This window comes from Salarias fasciatus, chromosome 11 (genome assembly GCF_902148845.1).
Source record: "Salarias fasciatus chromosome 11, fSalaFa1.1, whole genome shotgun sequence".
Taxonomy (NCBI): Eukaryota; Metazoa; Chordata; class Actinopteri; order Blenniiformes; family Blenniidae; genus Salarias; species Salarias fasciatus.
Window position 1 is genome coordinate 22,629,342 of NC_043755.1, and position 18,744 is coordinate 22,648,085.

At 46.5% G+C, this 18,744-nt stretch overlaps 2 protein-coding genes across 5 annotated transcripts in view; one reads left to right on the forward strand and one right to left on the reverse strand.

Moving 5' to 3' along the window:
• Positions 1-829: 829 nt before the first annotated feature.
• LOC115396549 (grainyhead-like protein 2 homolog) lies at positions 830-10,871 on the forward strand. 3 transcript variants are annotated; one of them, XM_030102459.1, is made up of 15 exons: positions 830-1,040; positions 1,488-1,674; positions 1,750-2,169; positions 2,275-2,330; positions 3,348-3,591; positions 3,666-3,777; positions 5,583-5,677; positions 8,866-9,024; positions 9,113-9,170; positions 9,254-9,399; positions 9,473-9,510; positions 9,597-9,688; positions 9,765-9,850; positions 9,918-9,982; positions 10,295-10,871. In XM_030102459.1, the coding sequence occupies exons 1-15, from the start codon at positions 1,027-1,029 to the stop codon at positions 10,446-10,448; spliced, it is 1,926 nt and encodes a 641-aa protein (XP_029958319.1). In that variant the 5' UTR covers positions 830-1,026; the 3' UTR covers positions 10,449-10,871. The 3 variants fall into 3 exon arrangements, with proteins under 3 accessions (XP_029958319.1, XP_029958320.1, XP_029958321.1); XM_030102460.1 differs by having other exon boundaries at positions 3,351-3,591; XM_030102461.1 differs by having other exon boundaries at positions 10,159-10,439.
• Positions 10,872-12,007: 1,136 nt separating this feature from the next.
• The window catches only part of LOC115396433 (neurocalcin-delta A), a 61,062-nt gene continuing 54,325 nt past the window's right edge, over positions 12,008-18,744 (reverse strand). Inside the window, exons 4-6 of one of the 2 annotated variants that reach the window (XM_030102310.1) lie at positions 16,373-16,478; positions 15,433-15,554; positions 12,008-14,283 (exon numbers count right to left, since the gene is read on the reverse strand). In XM_030102310.1, the coding sequence (XP_029958170.1) occupies positions 15,457-15,554; positions 16,373-16,478 (204 nt within the window). In that variant the 3' untranslated portion in view covers positions 12,008-14,283; positions 15,433-15,456. Of the gene's footprint in view, positions 14,284-15,432; positions 15,555-16,372; positions 16,479-18,744 lie in introns of those variants that run through there. The other variant, XM_030102311.1, reaches the window with a different exon arrangement.

Sequence of the window (18,744 nt, forward strand, 5' to 3'; positions counted from 1 at the left end):
AAAGGGAAAAAAAATCAACACAGAAGGGTTGGGATTAGGGTTAGGCTAAGGACCATTCAAAAATAGCCTCATTTAAATATTGTTTTTTACTGTCAGAAACGACACTTTTTTTTCGTCTTGCTTTGTGGGGACAGAGTTTCTGATAGTCTGAAAGGCATCTTCAGTTTCATTACTCCTTATGGAACTGGGAAAACTTTTTAAAACATACTAAAAATGATTAATTGCAAATACTCTCTGATTAACTGAAGGAGTTTTCTCTCCAAACTTGTGTAATGAGAGTCTTTGTCGACATGTTGCGTGACTGGCTGCCCACCACAAGATGTCAGGGTTCAACTCATTCTGATAGTACTGCGGGTAGTTCACTTTTCTCCAGCAGTACTGTACATATGAACTTCATGAAGTGCTATGTAAAACTATATTTAACTCTGTCTGTCGATGTAAGTGCTGTACTGAGTGAAAATGTTGCATGTTTGTCATCTTATATTTTACACTTATTTCTTGCTATTTTTTTTCTTTTTTTCAGAGACCAAAATCTTATATCTATTCTATTCTATTCTATTCTATTCTATTCTATTCTATTCTACTGGAGTCTATTCTGTTCTTTATTAACTTATATGACAGACTGAGTGCTCTGTTGGGTATAATACACACTTTTTGTGTCTGAAACAGACGGGCACACCTCTGTGGTCGGGATTAACCAATGGCGCCTGAGTGTTCCACCTGCGTAGAAGCATCCAGCCAGTCATCCGGGCGGTTTCTCTCAGGTGCTGCACAGCTCACGCCTCTCTGACAATTAAACTCCAAACAAATTACAAGCCCTGCACGTGCTTCGTGTGCGATTCAAGTCTGTCTGTGCGGAGTTACTTGTAGGACGAGGATACGGATGGTTTTATCTGTGTTTTTTATTGGAGAAGTTATTTAGAGCTTCCTCCTGTTGGCATAGGCTTTTACACAATTTGAACCTGCTCATGGTGGGAAGCCTAGTTTTTCAAGCAAATCCTTAAAAACATCGGTGCTGGACGCAACATGGATGTGGACAGGTAAGAGAAAACCATTTGCATTACATTTTTACTCTTCGCTTAAAATAATTGCATATTTCAAAGTCTAAAGCTTTTATTTAAACTGATAAAGTTTGTGAATTAAAATGTTATTGACATGATCACAGAAAAGACTAAATGGATTTTGTCTTTGCTTTTTTCAACAGAACTTAAAATATTTGAATTGCTGGCAATTTTTGAATCTGGTATATTTTAAATAAATGTAATTGTTGGCTTAATAGGTCACCTGGGGGCTGTGAAAGTATAAAAGGATTGACATCATGTTGAGCCTGCTTTGTTCGTTAACTGTGATGTACACAAGCAGCTACTCCTCAGAAGTGAGCCTAAATAAACACACCTCACATGTTTCTGGCAGAGACTCTGCTGCTCGGTGAGAAACAGCCCGGGGCCAAGCTGCTGGCTTCTTCTGACTCGTCTGTCTTCTCCCAGTAAACGGCAGCCGATAGCGGTACCAGACGAGGCGTCGGCGCCTTCCTGCAGGGTGTTCAGCTGCGAGGACCAGGCGTGGAGGAACTACGTGGAGAACCCCCTGACGGCGGCCACCAAGGCCATGATGAGCATCAACGGAGACGAGGACGGCGCAGCCACTCTGGGGCTGCTCTACGACTACTACAAGGTCTGACGGCCCTGACTTTCAAGAGCCAAAACAGTAAAGCTCAGTTTCTGATCCTGTTCTTTGTCTTGGCTCTAGCATTGCCAGGTTCCCAGAGAAACAAAGTGTGCCACCAGTGGTTTCAAACCCGCTGACTACTCTGCAGTGGAGCTCAAGAGGCGCTCCAGCCGGGATATACTCAACCAATACGTTCAGGCGCTGACCGCCATGCCCGTCAACCTCTCCAGCAGCTACGGCACCGTGGGACATCACAGCTTGAAGTCTGAGGCGAGCAGTGTCTCAGCGGTCCACGGTGGAGACGGCGTGCCGGTCCCCCTGATCACGACAGAGGGCCACTCTGCCGTGCTGGACTGTGGTGGCTCCTACAAAGAAGACCCCGTAGAGGAGAAAAGGCTGGTCTACAAGCAGAGCCGCTACGGCTCGGCTCTCAGCGGCGGCCTTAAAAACGACCAGCGAAGCTCTCTGGACAGCTCGTATGGGGAGTCCTTGAAAAAAGAGGTCAGACCAGTTATTTGAGACAGAGATTTAAATTCAAGGATTTTCACATGAGTTGCATGGCGGTGTGTGGGAAGTTTGAATCTCAGTGTGTTCGTACCTCTGCAGGTGTACCACAGAAGTCCCTCTGCAGGAATTGATGCCTCCCACTCCATCCTTTCAGCGTAAGTAACTGAAACTCAGTCTGAACACAATGCAAACATCACGAGTGCGTGAAAGTTATGCTTTTGTTGACAAATTCCACAAGAAGACCAAAATCAACTTAGAAAATAACTACAGGACTTTAAGTGGATCTTAGTTGAGCCCTCAAGAGAAACGTTGACTTATTTTTGAGTCAAAGCCACCGAAGTGTTGCAGTGTTTGTCAGACTGCTGAAGACTGCTGTGGGCTGGTTTTGGCCCACGGGCCTTAAAGCGATACTTCAACATTTTAGCAAATTGGCCCATTTAGCGCAATTCATTAGTCATTTCAAACAGCATACTTACTTTTTTTGTGAGGGCGAGCTGTTGTTTATTCAGAGGTGAGTCGGGGAAGGTTTTCGGGACGGACACAATGGAAGTGGATGGTATTTTGGTTCCCCCTCATCAAACTCATCAAATACACAATCCAACAACCCCAAAACACTTTGGTGGGCAAATTATAATCCGCACATTCACTACGCTTGACACCCCTGATCTAAGTGAATGGGACCTTTTTTTCTTTTTTCCTCTATATTTGATTCATCCAAGTTTGGGTTTGTAAAGGGGGGTGTAGTTATCCCAGGTCCATGGCACCATCACACAGTAAAGAGAGAGAAACGCCCTCATCCACTCCCACGGGGACGATCGTCACCAGTTTAGCTCGCGGGAACGTCTTTGGATTGTGTCAAAACTCACACATGTACAGGGAAACATGTCAACTCCACACAGAAAGGGACACGCCTGGAGCCAAACTGTAAGAGGGGGGAGTGCTCCTCACCGCTCTCCTTACTGTCTGCACCGTTTTCATGGAGCTGATCCAGTCCAAGCTGCTGCAGGATGCTGTCTTTCCGGATGACTCTGGTCTCATTCGTCGCATCAAACTGGGATTTAAAAAAAAAAAAAAAAATAGTATTTAAAATGGAAAAAAACCATACTTATTTCCAATCACTGTTTTCAGTTGCATATCTGAGATGTTTCCCTCACAGTCGTGTCTTCTCCCAGCAGCAGGTTCCACTACAGTTTGGACGCCAGCATGTCGCTGCGGCCGCGCCAAGACGAAGGTCCCATGATCTATCTGAACCGGGGTCAGTTCTACGCTCTGACGCTGCGCGACCTGGGCTTCAGATCCTCCCTGTGTCCGCCCCAGGACGACGCCCAGGGCGGCGGAGCGGCGCCGTCTCCATCCAGAAGGGCGTCCAGCGGCGAGCAGTACGCCGACGGCTCCGAACGGGACACTGTCGTGCAGGTGAGCGCGGGCGGACGGCTTGGAGCGGGGATGGACTCTGATGGAGTGACGATTCTTTACATTCCCCCCTGCAGAGTGTCGTCATGGTGGTTTTTGGAGAAGACAAGGGCAAAGAGGAGCAGCTGAGGAATTGGAGGTACTGGCACTCCCGCCAGCCCACTGCCAAGCAGAGAGTCCTGGACATTGGTAAGATCATTTTACTGGTAAGATCTTTTAGTCAGCGGGCCACGAAGCTGCAGGAGGATCCCGTCGCGTATCCTCGGGTGAAATCCAAAACAATTAAAATAACAGTCAATCCCCAGTTCCCACAGGAATCCTGTGAAGAGGCAGCCAATGAGCGAGCATTTGCATGAACGTTAGCGGGAGTGGGCGGGGGCCTGGACCGCAGCCATATCCTGATCCGTCAGCAGGAGACAGGCCTCGACCTGTGGTGGGAGAATTCAGTGGAATGAGACAGATGTTGTACAAGTAATACATGAAGAGTCTGCGCTTTACGGGAATTTCATTCATTTGAGTTGAATCTTCGGGTGAATGGATTTCTATTGTGACGCAGGGAGCATAACCGACCTGGTATGTCAGGCGACCATTTCTACGCAAAAAACCTATGGACACAGGACAGTGGAGCCAGGACCAGCAGACGGTTTAAGTCCCATCTCTTTTTACTGGGCTCCACTGCAGGAAGTCCTTTACAGAGTTTATTGGATGGCAGTTGTTTCAAACACAGTTTAGTTCCGAGGCCACATTAAGTTCATTTTCATCTTTGATGGACCAGACCAGTAAAATCAAGCCACAATAGCCTTTAAAATTTAAACTTTAAAGTTTGTCTTTATTGTGGCACAGAGTATACATAATGAAAAGATTTCTGTTTCCACAAGACTGCCTCACCATTACCACTGAAAATCTCAACATGAAGCCAATTTTAATTAAACTTTCTGCTGCAAAACACAGTCAAATGCCCAAAAACTTCTACAGCTGTTGGATTCGACACTTTTGTACAAACTCCCCTGACAGAAAGGCTTTGAGGATAGTTTGAGATCAATGACGGAGAGATATTTCATGGCAGTATCATTGGACCAGATTGGAGCTTCTTATGGGCCGATTTTGACCCACGGGCCTCATTTTTGACACCCGTGGTCTGCAGACTGTTCTCAACCTGCAGTACTTAGAATTAGAAGTGTTTTTCTGCGTTGAGGCGGCAGTGGTCACTCTGAGAAGAGGGCGGATTTGGTCAGATATGTTGAGGCGTTCTCCCATCCATCCTGACTGCAAATCTCTCTGGTGGCCAAAAAAACATGTATTTTAAAACCGTTTACTGTGAGAAGCCAAAGTTGTTTATTAATGTACAAGCTTCTCATTCTCAGTTCATATAAAATCCCGGCTGTTTCAGCAGGATCTTTGTGCGTTTTAACAGTGAGACTGACGGAGGAAGATTTAGTGATTCTTCAGCTCCAGGTGAGCTCTTTCCTTCATGAGTCAACAAGTGCCAACAAATCGGGCCACCTGGTTCTTAAAGAAACCAGACTGATGGGTTTATTTGACGTTATACCCAAAACACCACCGAGAAGAATAAAGTCAATGAGAACGGTCCCTTCGAACAATGTGCTGGGCTTTGGATGTGAACTTTAGATTTAGATAAATGAAACACTTTGTGTCGTGTTGTGATCTGTGTCACCGGTTTGAGAATAACCTGCAATTAAAAAATGAATCACTCGTGTGTGCAGGGCCACGCCACGGTGCAGTGGTTAGCACCGCTGCCTCACAGCGACAGGGTCTGCAGTTAGAGTTTGGAAGCTTCCTGTGTGGAGTTTGCATGTTACTTCTGTGCATGCGGGAGTTATAATACTACCCACCAAGTTTGGATCGTATATTTAAGCCATTTTTATCAATGTTATCTCAATTATTGTCTGAATACCAGAATCTGTTGTTCTCATTTCTGAGAAAATGACCTCCGACTGAAACGCCTTTCCTTTGTCTCCTCGCTTCACACGCAGCCGACTACAAGGAGAGCATCAGCACGATCGGGAACATTGAGGAAATTGCCTACAACGCCGTGTCTTTCACATGGGATGTCAGCGAAGTGGCAAAGGTAAGCAAAAAAAAACAAAAAAACATGCGTATAGAGTCCTCTGTTTTGCTCCCATTTTTAGACTCTGGGATCAGTTTGAACACTTTCCTCAAACAAAACCACAACAAGATGGTTCTTTGTAGCTTTTCAGGTTTGTGGGGAAATGGTTACTGGATAACAAACCGTGAACTGGTCTCTAGGTCAGTAAAGATGTGAGGACGCTGTCGATGCCTGAATGCAGTAAAGTGCTGTTGTAGCGTATTATTGCTGCTTCAGCTCTGCAGCAGATGGAAAACGGCGCCTTCAACATCACCCTGGAAATAAAGCTCACACTCATGATTCAGCATCAGGAGACGTGCTGTCACAGCTTGACCTGCTCCAACCTGAATGGTGAATACAGTAATGCTGACTCTAACAAGATCCAGTGTACCTAAAACACTCCTACTTTTCCATCTGCCTGATATTTCACATGTATTCTAAAGCGGAGTTATCACAGCCCGAGAGCAGAAACATGCCATGCATCGTGAAGGCAGCCGAGCAAATACTTTTGGCAATATTGAGTACATTTGTCTGAAGAAGACTGTTCCTGAAGTAACATCGTGATACGGAAAGCTGTGGTAGGAGCTCCAGGTGGAATCACACCAAAAACTGATGTGAATGGACGGTGCTGTTGCTGTTAATCGCTCTCATCAATATTTTATTTCAGGCATCTCAGCTGTGAAAGGTGCTTCAATAAAACATGAGCGTTTAATGGTCGTGAATTTTTATGAATTGTGTGATACGACACATTTATGGACGCTGGTAGTTCAGAGGATGAAATATGAGCTCAGTTTGGGTGTAAATTTACATTTTTTTTGTCTCAGATGTGATGTGAATGATCGTCTCTTGAGCATCGTGGCTTTAGCTCTGACATTGCTGGTGCTCTCAGCTGAAGTGACGGATGCAGGCTGAGTCTGGTTCAGTTGGTTTGTGGCTTTTCTGTCCAGAACACGCAGGACCCGAGTCTGATTGGACATACCTAAATATTTAGCGTTATGGAAGCTGTTGCCTGGCAACCATCAGCCTCCTTCTCGTAGGAAGGGGACGGCTTGTTTCTGCGTGAGCGCCGAGATTCCGGGCGAGGCTTCGCAGTGAAGTGGCGTTTCGGTGCCGTCCATAAATGCAGCGGGCCTCCTGCGCAAACAGGCGGTAGAGCACGGTGACGCTCGGGGAGAGATGTAAGCGTGCGGCGCTCGGAGCCTCTCCAACAACCGGCCGTCACCCCTGCAGGTTCAGACACGACGCCGCTGACGCCGCTCAGTGGGAAAGCTGTTGGAATACCCGCCGTTATTGGTCTGTGTAAACTCCAGCCCAGTCTTCCAGTTCAACAGGCTCGGCAGCTCCAGCCGCAAGTCAACAATGTTCAGGTGATTTGGCATTAATCATGAGAGTTTCTGCCGTCGCTGAAGGTTCCAGCACACCTGGAGGGACGCTTCTTAAATCTCATAACACTGGAAAGCCGTTTAAAAGGAAAACTCTGCCAATCCACACACGGTTCAGTGTCTGATGAGAAACGTTTTTGGGGCGTGCACAGCACGAGCGAGGGTCAGCAGTCCGTCACACCACGTCTACACACAGTTTACATTTGTTGTGTCAAATTCGTTTTGGTTCTGGGACCACATAACGCTCAGTTCTATCGACAGTGGCTCAGGCCTCTAAAATAGAACCATAATAACCTTTCATTTTAGTTTTCTCTTCGTTATGGTGCAGAGTATACATGAACACCAGTTACTGCAGAAAATGGTGAAGAGCATAGTGAAATGTGCAAAAAAAACTGAAATATTTACCACATTACACCACAACACATGGCAGATGTTAGTTTGTTACATTTAATTAATCAGTAAACTAAACAAGGATCGATCACAAATTACATTTTATGGCACTTTTCAGACTATGAAGTTTATCTGAACTTGCTAAACAGTCATGGGTCATAAACGGCCTGTTCATAGCACTCAGCTTAAAAAGTATTCATCAATATCCAATATGCAGACTTTACCCTGCTGCTCAGCCCACAAATACATCTCAGATGTAAATACGGCACAATTAAAGCTTCTGTTTGTTCTACGACGATGTGGTGATCAGGATGTCATCAGGACTGTTAAAGCGTTTTGAAGATGTGTAGTGGCAATTATAGCCTGTTTAAAGCTTCAGCTGTGATCTTTGGACCTCCCAGCAGGTTTTTATTAAATATAAACTTTAAACTGATTGAAAAAAGTCCTTAAGAGCAGCTCAGTGAGTGTCCTGTATGGGGTTCATAAAGGAGACTAATCAGGCTTCCTGAATGAGATTAATCTGCCAACTCAAATCTTTTTGTGCCCTTAAAATGCTGTTTATGGTAGAAAGTAATGGATTATATCCTATTGTGATCCCAGTAAACCTGTTGAATCCAGTTTTAGTTTCAAAGCATTTAACTCTGTGAAAGAGGGATTTTAACGTTTAACGTTAACATTTCTGAAAGCTGCTTTACTGAAGGGTTCATGACAAAACAAAACACAGCGACTGATGATCCAGAGTGAAATCCACGCCGACTCCAGAGTCACTGCTGTGTTTTCATGAGTCCGTTGGGTTTAAAGCTTAAATGTTGTTCTGTAGCGCTGTCGGAAAATTACGCATGAATGCACTTATTTTCATTACGAAGAGAAAACTGCGGTTTTCAAACAGCTTGAAATAGAGTTGGGTGTCTTTGGTTCCTGAATGCTTACAGGGATTTGGGATCCCTGGTGTCGTTTGACTCTGTCAACAGATAAATGAGTTTATTCTGCTGAACTGGAGACGGGGTTCGGAGTAAGCCGCGCTCCATCCCACATTCAGGAAGAGGGGAAGTGATGTTGGTTTCCACTGAATCTGTTGGTTTCCGCTGAATCTGTCTGACTTGGTAACTCGTCCCGACTAGTTGAGGAGCGACTGCTCGTTTTCAGTTGGTTCAAAACAAAGTCTGTGGTGAGTCAAATTACAGGAAACCTTATGACCAAGCCGAATCGTGACTCACGCTAAGGGAAAACACCTGAGAGAGACTGGTGCATTGAAGCGAGGTGAAAATGGAGCAAAGTCATGATGTTTCCTGATCCTGGTTCCAGTTACCGTTTATTTCTATCAAAACGGTGACTGGTTACTTGGACAGCCGGTTCCTGCGTTACCCATAAGGCCCGTCTTCTCCTTCCCTTGGCCAGGTGTTCCTCTCGGTGAACTCTCTGAGCACGGACTTCTCGTCGCAGAAGGGCGTGAAGGGGACGCCGCTGCTGCTCCAGATCGACACCTACAGCTACAACAGCGGCAGCCGGCGGCCCATCCACCGCGCCTTCAGCCAGATCAAGGTCTTCTGCGACAAGGTGACGGCGCTGGGAGCCCCGCCCGGCCGGCGGCGAGTCGCCACGCCACGCTGACCGCCTTCTCCTGGTGTGTGTGTGTGTGTTTCAGGGAGCTGAGAGGAAACTCCGCGATGAGGAGAAGAAACAGCTCAAGAAACGACCCAGAGGTTTTCTTCGTCTCTGTTCAGAATAAACGGGTAAAACAGAGTGAACGTCTTCTCTGGTGCTGATCTCCGTTTCCCGTCTGCAGCGGCGAAACACGTCGGCTCGGAGCTGACGGCGGCGGCGGCGAAGAAGGCCGACAGCACGCCGTTTCAGAGCACGCCGGACCTGGACTCCCAGCCGGTCCTCTTCATCCCAGACGTCTACTTTGAGAACCTGCAGCGGGCGGGCCAGGTGAGCGGCCGCCGCCTCTCACACACTCCCTGAACCATCCCAGAAGTACCTGCATCTCCTCCTCCTGTTTCAGGTGTTGTCTTTCCACGCCGCCGACGTGGGCAGGAACGGGTGAGTGTGTCCTGACACACTCCTGAGTCGGGCTGTGTGTGTGCGTATTGATCTGACACGCTGTCGTGTGTGTCTGCGTCCGTCAGGGCCGTGCTGATGAAGAGAGCGCTGAGTGTTCCTGAGGAGAACGTCTCTCCGCCTCAGCCCAAGAAGTTGAAGAGAGAGGCGGAGCAGAAAGGTAGAAGGTCTCCTGAGTTTTCCTGACTTCTCGTTGCTTCCAGCGGTTCTCATGTCCGAACCTGTCTCTCCTCCAGTCCTCCTCTATGTGAGGAAGGAGTCCGACGAGGTGTTCGATGCCCTGATGCTTCACTCCCCGACCCTCGCCGCCCTGATGGAGGCCGTAAGTATTCAGAGAGAGTGTGTGAGCGGCGTGTTTGACATGTTTAACCTGAACTCTGGCCTCACAGATCTCTGAGAAATACGCCGTGCCCGTCGGCAAGATGACCAAGGTTTACCAAAAGAGCAAGAAAGGGTGAGTGAAGATGCAGAGAAACGAGACCGGCTGCATTTTACACTCTTTAAACGACTCCAGAAAGCCCAATGCTTCAAACCCTTTTTAAGAAAGAGCAAATTTCAAATTCTGCACAAGTGATCCAGAGGAAAAAAATTCAGATCGTGTTCCTGATCGTTCACCGTCGTCCTCCTCAGGGTTCTGGTGAACATGGACGACAACGTCATCCAGCACTTCTGCAACGAGGACACCTTCGTCCTGACTCTGGACGGCTCGGCCGACTCGCTGCGTGTGGTTCTGTCGGAGATCTGACGGCTGCTTTGTTTTCTCCAGACTGTGGAGGGAAGTCACGTCTGTACAGGCTTTGGAGACGGCGCTGGACCGAGACGAGCTGGAAACCGGGGCCTCGGCGCTGAGCTGGGAGGAGGACCTGGAGCGCCACGTTTGGCGGACGTGGGGAAAATCCTTCCATTTACTGATTGATTGATCAGCTGATCGGAGTTGACTTCTGAACTGTGAGAGGTGTAAACTGACCCAGAACACTTTTTCTTTTTTTAGACCATCACCCTGTTTCATTAGAAGTTCTGCATCTTCTTGTACAGTTTTAGATGTGTGTGTGTGTGTGTTGCTTTTCAGTGGAACTGAATGAGTCTTGATGGTTCTCATTCTGTGTGTTGAATGTTAATACCAGCACAGCGACCGTGGCTTCACAAAGAGGAAGACTGCCAGTCTCCGGGATGCTCCTACACTCTTCCACTTCCTCCTGCATGTATTTATTGTTTTTATTTTTCTCCTCTTCCTGGAGTCGCTACAGTCATCGGTCTTTATGACTTTTGAATTTCCAGTTTTCCTCAGAGGCTCACCAGTGGACCGATGCAGATGTCTGAATGAGTCAATAAATATAGTTTTGTACGAAGTTGGTTGTCTCTCTGTCTTTAAAGTTTGCATTTCTACTTATAGCATCGATGTTTAACGGTAGGCTTTTCACTGTTTCGACAATGACCAGGATTTAAAGGGGACCTATTATGCTATTTTTCATTCCCATCATATAGGTCTCAGAACCCAAAAAACATAGTATTTAAGTTTGTTCAGAGTTTCAGTGGTCTAAAAAGTCTGAGGAGCCCTCCTCAGAACAGGCTGTTTCAGAGCCTACTTTCCAGAATGCACTTGAACACATCTGACCACGCCCACTCTCTCTTACACACACACACACACGGTGGGGGGCACAGTCAGGGGGAGGAGTTAAATCCGCCTATTTCAGGATAAGCGTGCCAAACTCAAACTCGGCCGTTTCAGCTTTAGTTTCATTTTCAAAAATGTGGTGTAGCAAGACGGAGGAAACGGCTTTCAAATGTGAACGTCATAATGAGGCTACGGCAACACATACTATAAGAAACTCTTCACAAAGTGGAAAAAGCATAATATGTCCCCTTTAAGTTGTCACAGTTTTGATACAGAAAAAAAACTTTTACTGTTTTAATATTGCCTCTCCTCAGATGGACTTTGTCTTCCAGTTGATGTGCAGGGGTGTTCAACCTGTGGCTCCATGAAGCTTTCAGCGAATTATATCTAAACATTTTATACTATTTCTATTTTATCTACACACCGGAGTCCTTTATAAAATCAACTTTATCTCTAGGATTTAAAAAAAAAGCTGAAATTACTAGAATTTCTAAAAGAGGGAAAACAGTTTGAAATGGAGAAAAAAAGACGAAACTACTTTGGGAACAGAAAATGCCTCAAATGTTCTTCCTTCCTGTGGCCGTAAGACTCTAAAGCCCCGCCCATTAAACAGTGTTTGCTGTGTTTTGAAGAATTTCATCTGTTCTGTGCTTATATTAGTCACTCTTAGAAATTTTAATGTGATTCTATTCTAAAATGTAACAATTGTCTGAAATGCTGGAATAAAACAAAACTGCTAAAATCAGGTGCAAAAGCAGCTGAAAATGTAATGAAATGTTTGCCACTGTAAAATAATTCAAAAACAAACGCTACATTTTTGTACACAAGAGCAGCTTCTAAATCAAACCTCCCACGCCACATGAATACTTAGCACACAATATATTGTAAATTTATTTCTTGCCTTTTTCAAATTGACCAAAAAAACAAAAACAAAACAAAAAAACAGAATCCTGTGTTCCAAAAACTGAAGTCACTAAAATACAGGATACCATACAAAACCTACAAAATGCAACAATTACAAACATTTTGTTCAACATATAACAATTGTACAGTAGAAATTTATACAATACTGTTTCTTTCTTTATATTTGGCACTTGATCACAAGATGCTATTTTGTGTTTTAACAGAATTGTTACACCTGACACAGATTTTGTTTTTCTCAATGGAAAAAAAAAAAAAAACTATAAAGAGAGAGAGAGAAAGAAGCAACATAGTGACAGTATCATTGCAGTAGTTGTGATTCTCTCCTTTGTTTGTTGGTCTGCATCTTTTTTAAAATTCTTTTCTTAAAAAATAAAATAAAACAGCAGTTATACAATTGAACATTCAAAGCTTTTCTAAAGGAGGGTGGGGTGTGGGTGCTGTGAGGGGGAGGGCAGGGGGGCGGCTGTGCTCGGGTACATTCAGGAGACCGACCGGCTGCAAATGTCACTTTTTCCCCAGTTTTTATAATAACAACCAGAGACGAGGAGACAAACTGCACCGCGCAGCGTTGCTGTGGTCACTGTGCGTTCTGATTCATTCAGGTTAAATTACTCTCACTTAGTTCTTCTTAGTCACTGGAATTCTCATACTTGATCAAATAATCTATGATTTACTGGTGCATGAACCAATAATGTGATCATTTTGACTCTTTTCAATGTAATAAAGTCAATAATGTAATAAGTATTATCCTCAGTGTACAAAACCTGCAAAAAACTTTCATTTTTTTAAAATAAATGCTGCTGTATTTATGTGTTATTACAATATTTGTTGCTTCTTTTTTTTTTTTAGAAATGATTTATAAAATATTACTCCTTGTTGGAATGTTGGAAAAAATATTCTCAGTTATTTCCTCACATTATTGGCTTCACTACATTTGGAACGGCTGAAATTCTGACATTACTGGGCGTTTCATTCCTGCTCTGCAGGGATCGTCCGGAGGTTTCAGACGCCGCCGCATTCGCCCTGACCGCACTCTTCTCACCTGCTGATGGCTGTGAAGGTCGGGGTTCGTCCCCTCGTCAGGATGCTACGCTGCCCGTCTCGCTAATAAAAGTTCCACGTTTTAAAACCGGTCACTAAAATCCCCCCCGTTACTGATCACATTCAAACTGCGGACGCTGCTCTCCGTGGGTTTCAGGAGAGCGGGAGAAGAGAGAAACCTCGGTATGTACAGGTGTTTGTGCGTGGCGTTGGTCCCCGCTGCGTCACGACACCGACGACACCAACACACAAAGCCAGCCAGCACACACACACACACACACACGTACGTGCGTGCGTGCGTAGTCACATGCACGCGGATCCTCACATGATAAAGGAGTGGGAGAAAAAAAAAGAAGAAGAAGAGAAGCGCTTGGCATGCTGGATATCCGGCTTAAATAAAACAGCTAATATTATTATTACTTCACGACGTTTGTTCTGAGCCGAGCGGTCCGCACTACAGCTGGGTTCGCTTCGAAGTTATCTACAAATACTGGTGGAGTGTGACTGGTTTGACGTGGAGCTGGAGCGCGGCGCCTCCCTCTCTCCGTGCTGACAGGAAGGAGAGGCGGCAGAGGGACGGGCGGCGGACGGAGGGACGCTTCGCCCCGGACGTCGCCGCGCTCCGCCGCACTCCCGAGAGACGGAGGCCAAGATGCATAGTCGCACGACCAGCTGTCCCCCGGATCGCAGTTGGGAAGGAGAGTTTTCAAAATAAAAACAAATCAAAAGAAAGTACACCAATGCACGTACACAAGTATCAGGGTAGAAAAAGAAGAGAGTGAAAGAAGGAGTGAGAGAGGGACAGACCATCTCACCCACACCGAGTCCGCCGCGGCGCCGCCGGCTCCGCGAGCCAATCAAACACCCCGAGACTCCAGCTCAGACTGCATATGTACACCATCTACTGTAAACCTGGAGGACTCCGGAGGGCGGAGGACAGCCGGCGGGCTTCAGGCCCCGGCGAGACCGGTCAGTCTACATACAGAGTTTAGAGGAGGGGGGAGGGGGGAGGGGGGGGGGGGGGGGGGGGGAGGGGGGGTGGCTCCATCTTTGAAAGTCCTCAGTACATTTTGAAGGCCTGCCTCCTTCGTCGTCGTCGTCATCTTGTCATCCTTCATCTTCAGTCTGCTCCGTCAGTGGAGAGTCTCAGGCAATCCGGGGTCACCGAGTCGGCGCTGCAGAGACCAGGAGGAGAGAGAGAGAGTCCGTCAGGGTCGGACCGGGACCCACATCATCCAACAGAATCCAGCTCCTCGTGTCTGACAGTCAGAGGACTGCCTGGTGCGTTCAGGAGCAAACACGAGAATGGAACATCATCTTTAAACCTCTAATAAACTGGACCCAATAAAACATAAAGAACCAGTGTTTTCCTTGATCACAGCGGCGAAGCCTCCAGTGGGAGTGGAGCTCAGTGAGATCCCAGCAGGGGTCCACAGCGGACTGAGAGCTCTGAATGTCACGGCTGCTCAGATGAAGGACGGATCGAGAGCTCCTGAAGAGGACTGGAGGCCCTCTGAGAGCTCTCAGTCCTCCAGAGCTCAGAGCTCTGGGAGGGACGGGGTCTGAGCTGGTGGTTAGTGTAGAAAACACAAGAAAGGCTTTTTCAGGTTGTTTTAGGTTTGATTTGGGGAGTATATCAGCATTGAAATTGAATTTCTATGAATGAATATTGACTAATCTTTAGTTATCAGTGGATAAATAAATTGGACTATACATTAAAGAGGACTGGAACTGCCAGTCAGTCTTTAAGGAGTCTGATCCAACCCTCCTCTGTCTCCTATCTTCATCACGACAGCCGTTCCCCCGGACGCTGAACTCACTGCTCCTCCACAGTGGAACCAGCAGCGGCTCCTGCTCCAGAGAAACCAGGCCACCTCCCTCCCACGCCGTCTCTTATATCAGCCGCTGAAGCCGGTGACGCGCTGGATGACCTCTCCCACGTCCCGCGCCGCCGCGCTCTCGCAAATAGACTCCCTGCAGCTCTCGGCCCGGGAGGCTGAAAGCCTCCGTGGGAGAAACACCTTCGTTCCCGAAGCCCGACCTCGCTCGTCTTCCTCCTCCTAATCCTCCTCCTCCTCCTCCAACTCAGCACGACTGAGCGGAGGCCGGTCCGTCACGCTGCACGACTCCACTCCACTGGAGGCCTCAGACTCTGCAGCTTCACTTTGCTTCTCTTCTGACTGATGATAAGAAGCTCCAGCAGAGTTCATCTGACACCCCTGACCTCCGGAGCAGGGAAGCACAGCGCTCTGACTGCGCGGTGTTTGGTGTCTGTGTGGTGTTTGGGTGCAGCGGGGTGGGCGGGACAGCTCGGCGTTACTCACAGGGGTTTTGTTGGAGCCTCGGCTTTAGAACTGTCCGGCGCTGCTGGGGTCGCACTGCAACAGGCGGACGATGGAGGGGTCGCTCTTCGCTCCTTTGATGAACTCCTCCAGAGACAGCTTTCCTGCAACACACACACACACACACACACACCGTTACCAGACTGCGAACAGGCTGACAGAGGACGAGAGACTGCAGGCTAAACGCAGCTCGTCCTCGTGCCGTTTCTCTCCTCGCCAGCAGATGGCAGTGTTGAGCAACACACTGCTGTCAGCTTCCTGCTCTTTGATGCTGTGTGAAGGTGGTGTTGGTGCACTGGTGTGTGTGTGGAGTGTGTCAGAGGTGTGAGGTCAGGTGTGAGGGAGGAGGCAGGCGTGTGTGTGTGTATGTGTGTGTGATGACAGCAGCTGTCGGCCAGCTGACGGTGACAAGCGGCTCCATACATGATCAAGGTGAACACAGGCCGCTGCTGCTCTCTCTGGACCGTCACACTCTGAAAACACTCCTGCTCTCATTCCACCAGCAGGGCGGCGCTCCTCCACCACTGGCTGTCTGGTATTTGTGGAATAAATGTAGAAAGTAAATGAAATAAAAGCGGTGAGCTCGTCCGCCTGTCCAGATTATTGGGGGATCCAGGCAGTAATGGTGAGGGCTGAAGTGAAGAGCAGCATGGGAAATAACATCAGTGTTTCGGGCACATCTGTAGATTTCATGGCCGTAATCTGAGATTCACTTTAACCAGAAGCTGATATGTTACGAAAGAGGAGATGTTTCAGGAAAGGAAAGCGTTGGTTCCAGTTGTTTTACGGTTTCAGAATTAAGGGAAATGAAACAGCAAATCAAGGAAACAGGAAAGAAGCGTTGTGATAATTAATGAAGTCTGATCAGTCTGTTCAGAAACATAAATTCGTTACGGCTGTCGGAGATTTCATGCGAGCCTACCGTCTCTGTTGGTGTCCATCTGCCTGAAGATCTTCTCCGTCCTTTTCTCGGGCGTCGACTCGTCTTCAGGCATCTTCATCACAGAGGAAACCATCTTATATATCGCCTGAACAGAGACACACACACACACGGTGGGATGTAATCAGCAAAAACTCTTCACTTCAGATTATAAATCACAGGTTTTCCTGGTTCGGCTGCTCATGTTGAGGTTTCATTTCATGAAGACCGAGCCTGCTGGTCCTTCCACAGGCAGGAGGCGGTTTGAACATGTGAGCACGAGGGCCGGCGGCGATCACACTGCGGCATGGCGGCAGAGCCCGAGGCGGCTGCAGGTAATACCAGGACTGAATCCGTGATCGTTCAAACCCACCCGGGGGATTTAGCGGCTGCTCTAATCCAGGTTAACGCAGTGGAACGAGATTAAATTTATGAAGCCAAAAAAAAAAAAATTACAAGCAGCCAGCGGGAAGTGAAATGAGGTGGAGCTGGTACTCTGCTCAGCAGGAGCCTCGTCCGCTCTGCTCTCAGCACCTTTCACTCTAACGATCCCAAAGAAAGGTCTGGTCGATGGAGGCCGGCGCTCTGAGAAGTGAGCAGCAGAAGAAGGTAAAGGACGGACTCCTTAAAGGTCACAGAAGGTCATTTACAAGATTTATTTGAAATGGATGTACTGCTTTCAGGAAGTCAACTCAATACACACAATATATTACTGTTTCGGTTGTAGATCAGTCCAGAACATCGACACCACAGAAGAGTGTCTGTAATATTTTCAAGCTTCAAATGAAGAATTTAATCCTCATAATTCACCTGGACTCCACAGGGATGAAAGAACAATGAAGTCCCAGTGACGGGATAATTACGGTAGCTTTCTCTCATATTTCTTTTCTTTGAGCCAATTACGAGCTCTACCCCTAATTCTGCGATTAATCACAATTTTCAAAAATTAACAGTTGACAGTGTTCCATTAATAAATTGTGATGAATACGATTAAAACTGACAGGACTGAACTTTATAGAAAAAAATCCTTGTTGATAAGCTTTAAATGCAGAGTAGAATTCATATTTATCATTAATGGTGTGCTGCGTTTCAGAACTGAACTGTAGAAGAGAACGTAGAGAAAGAAATGCAGTGAGAACAAATTAAAGTAAGAAAATAGTGAAATCGCTTTTAAAATTGCTTTGGTGACATTGCAAACTGTTCCAGCGGAGCTCACACTGGGAGCTGGAAGGTTGTGCTTTTGCTGTTTTTTCGCTGTGAAATGGCTGCTTCATGCCTACAACCGAGACAGTTAAACGCAACAGATGCAGATCCAGTTAAAAAAAATTAAAAAATCTTTTTTATCTGAAGCTGAAGAAGTTTGACACTGAGCTAAAAGAGTGTGTTTGTCACGGGAAAAGCCTGCTGCAGGTGGAAAAGCAGCGAGAGAGGAAAGCTGCAGTGGAGTTCAGAGCTGCCTGTCTTTACTTCCACTGTCTGACGGGGGGGAAATACGCCAATCCAGACATTCTGATGATAAATATCCACATGTAAATATTATTTTTGCAGATAAGTTGTCACTTGACCGCATGCCACTGGCTCTGCTGCCTCCTGGCTGCTGATTGGCACGTGATAACAGGCAGAACGCTGTCACCTCATCAAACCAAATGATCAGAGTTTGAGTCTGTTAACATCTCTGACTTCTTAAATTTACTTTATTGCATCGTTGGATGATCGCACAGTTTCGAAAAGCATAAAAAGAGGCATCGGATGCTTTATTCTAAATATAATAAGTCTTCTAGAATTTAATTAAAAAACATACGGTGTTGCTACAGTTTCAAAATATATCAGGGAATAGTCAATCAAAATTATCAAAGTGAAATCATTCTGTGATCAGCAGGTTATTGCTAGTACACAGATCTATGTCATATATACATATTATCTGATAATACATTTCCTATAACATAACACGTATGTACACATTATTCTATCTCATGTATTGTATTTAACAACTGATATTGGTGTTGTCAAGACATTTTATTCCAGTTGCCAAATTCAGCTCCAAGTCATCTGGAGTGGACTGGACTGGTACAGCAGAGCCAAAGTAATCTTTAAAATTAGATTTATATTTAAAGCAACACTAAGGAACTTTCAGTTTTCGTTGATTTTGGCGGCGCCAGTGGACAAAGCGGTAGTGTTTTGCCTGAAGGAATACTACAGTTCCCATGAGGACTAGCGCGTGGCGTGGTAAAATGCTGCTCCCGGTGGCGTGCTGTCGGACTGAACTCGCCTACATTTGTTTCCAGTGGCTGTGTGAAGGACGGATAGCGACGAGGTAATGAATCTAATGATGGCTAAACAATGTTATATCATGATGTGACGCATGCCGTAAAGCA

Excerpts from the sequence above, each read along its gene's own strand:
- LOC115396549 (XM_030102459.1), top strand. Across the intron at positions 2,170-2,274 it reads GGGAGTCCTTGAAAAAAGAG|GTGTACCACAGAAGTCCCTC; the intron begins GTCAGACCAGTT and ends GTACCTCTGCAG. Across the intron at positions 3,592-3,665 it reads AACGGGACACTGTCGTGCAG|AGTGTCGTCATGGTGGTTTT; the intron begins GTGAGCGCGGGC and ends TCCCCCCTGCAG.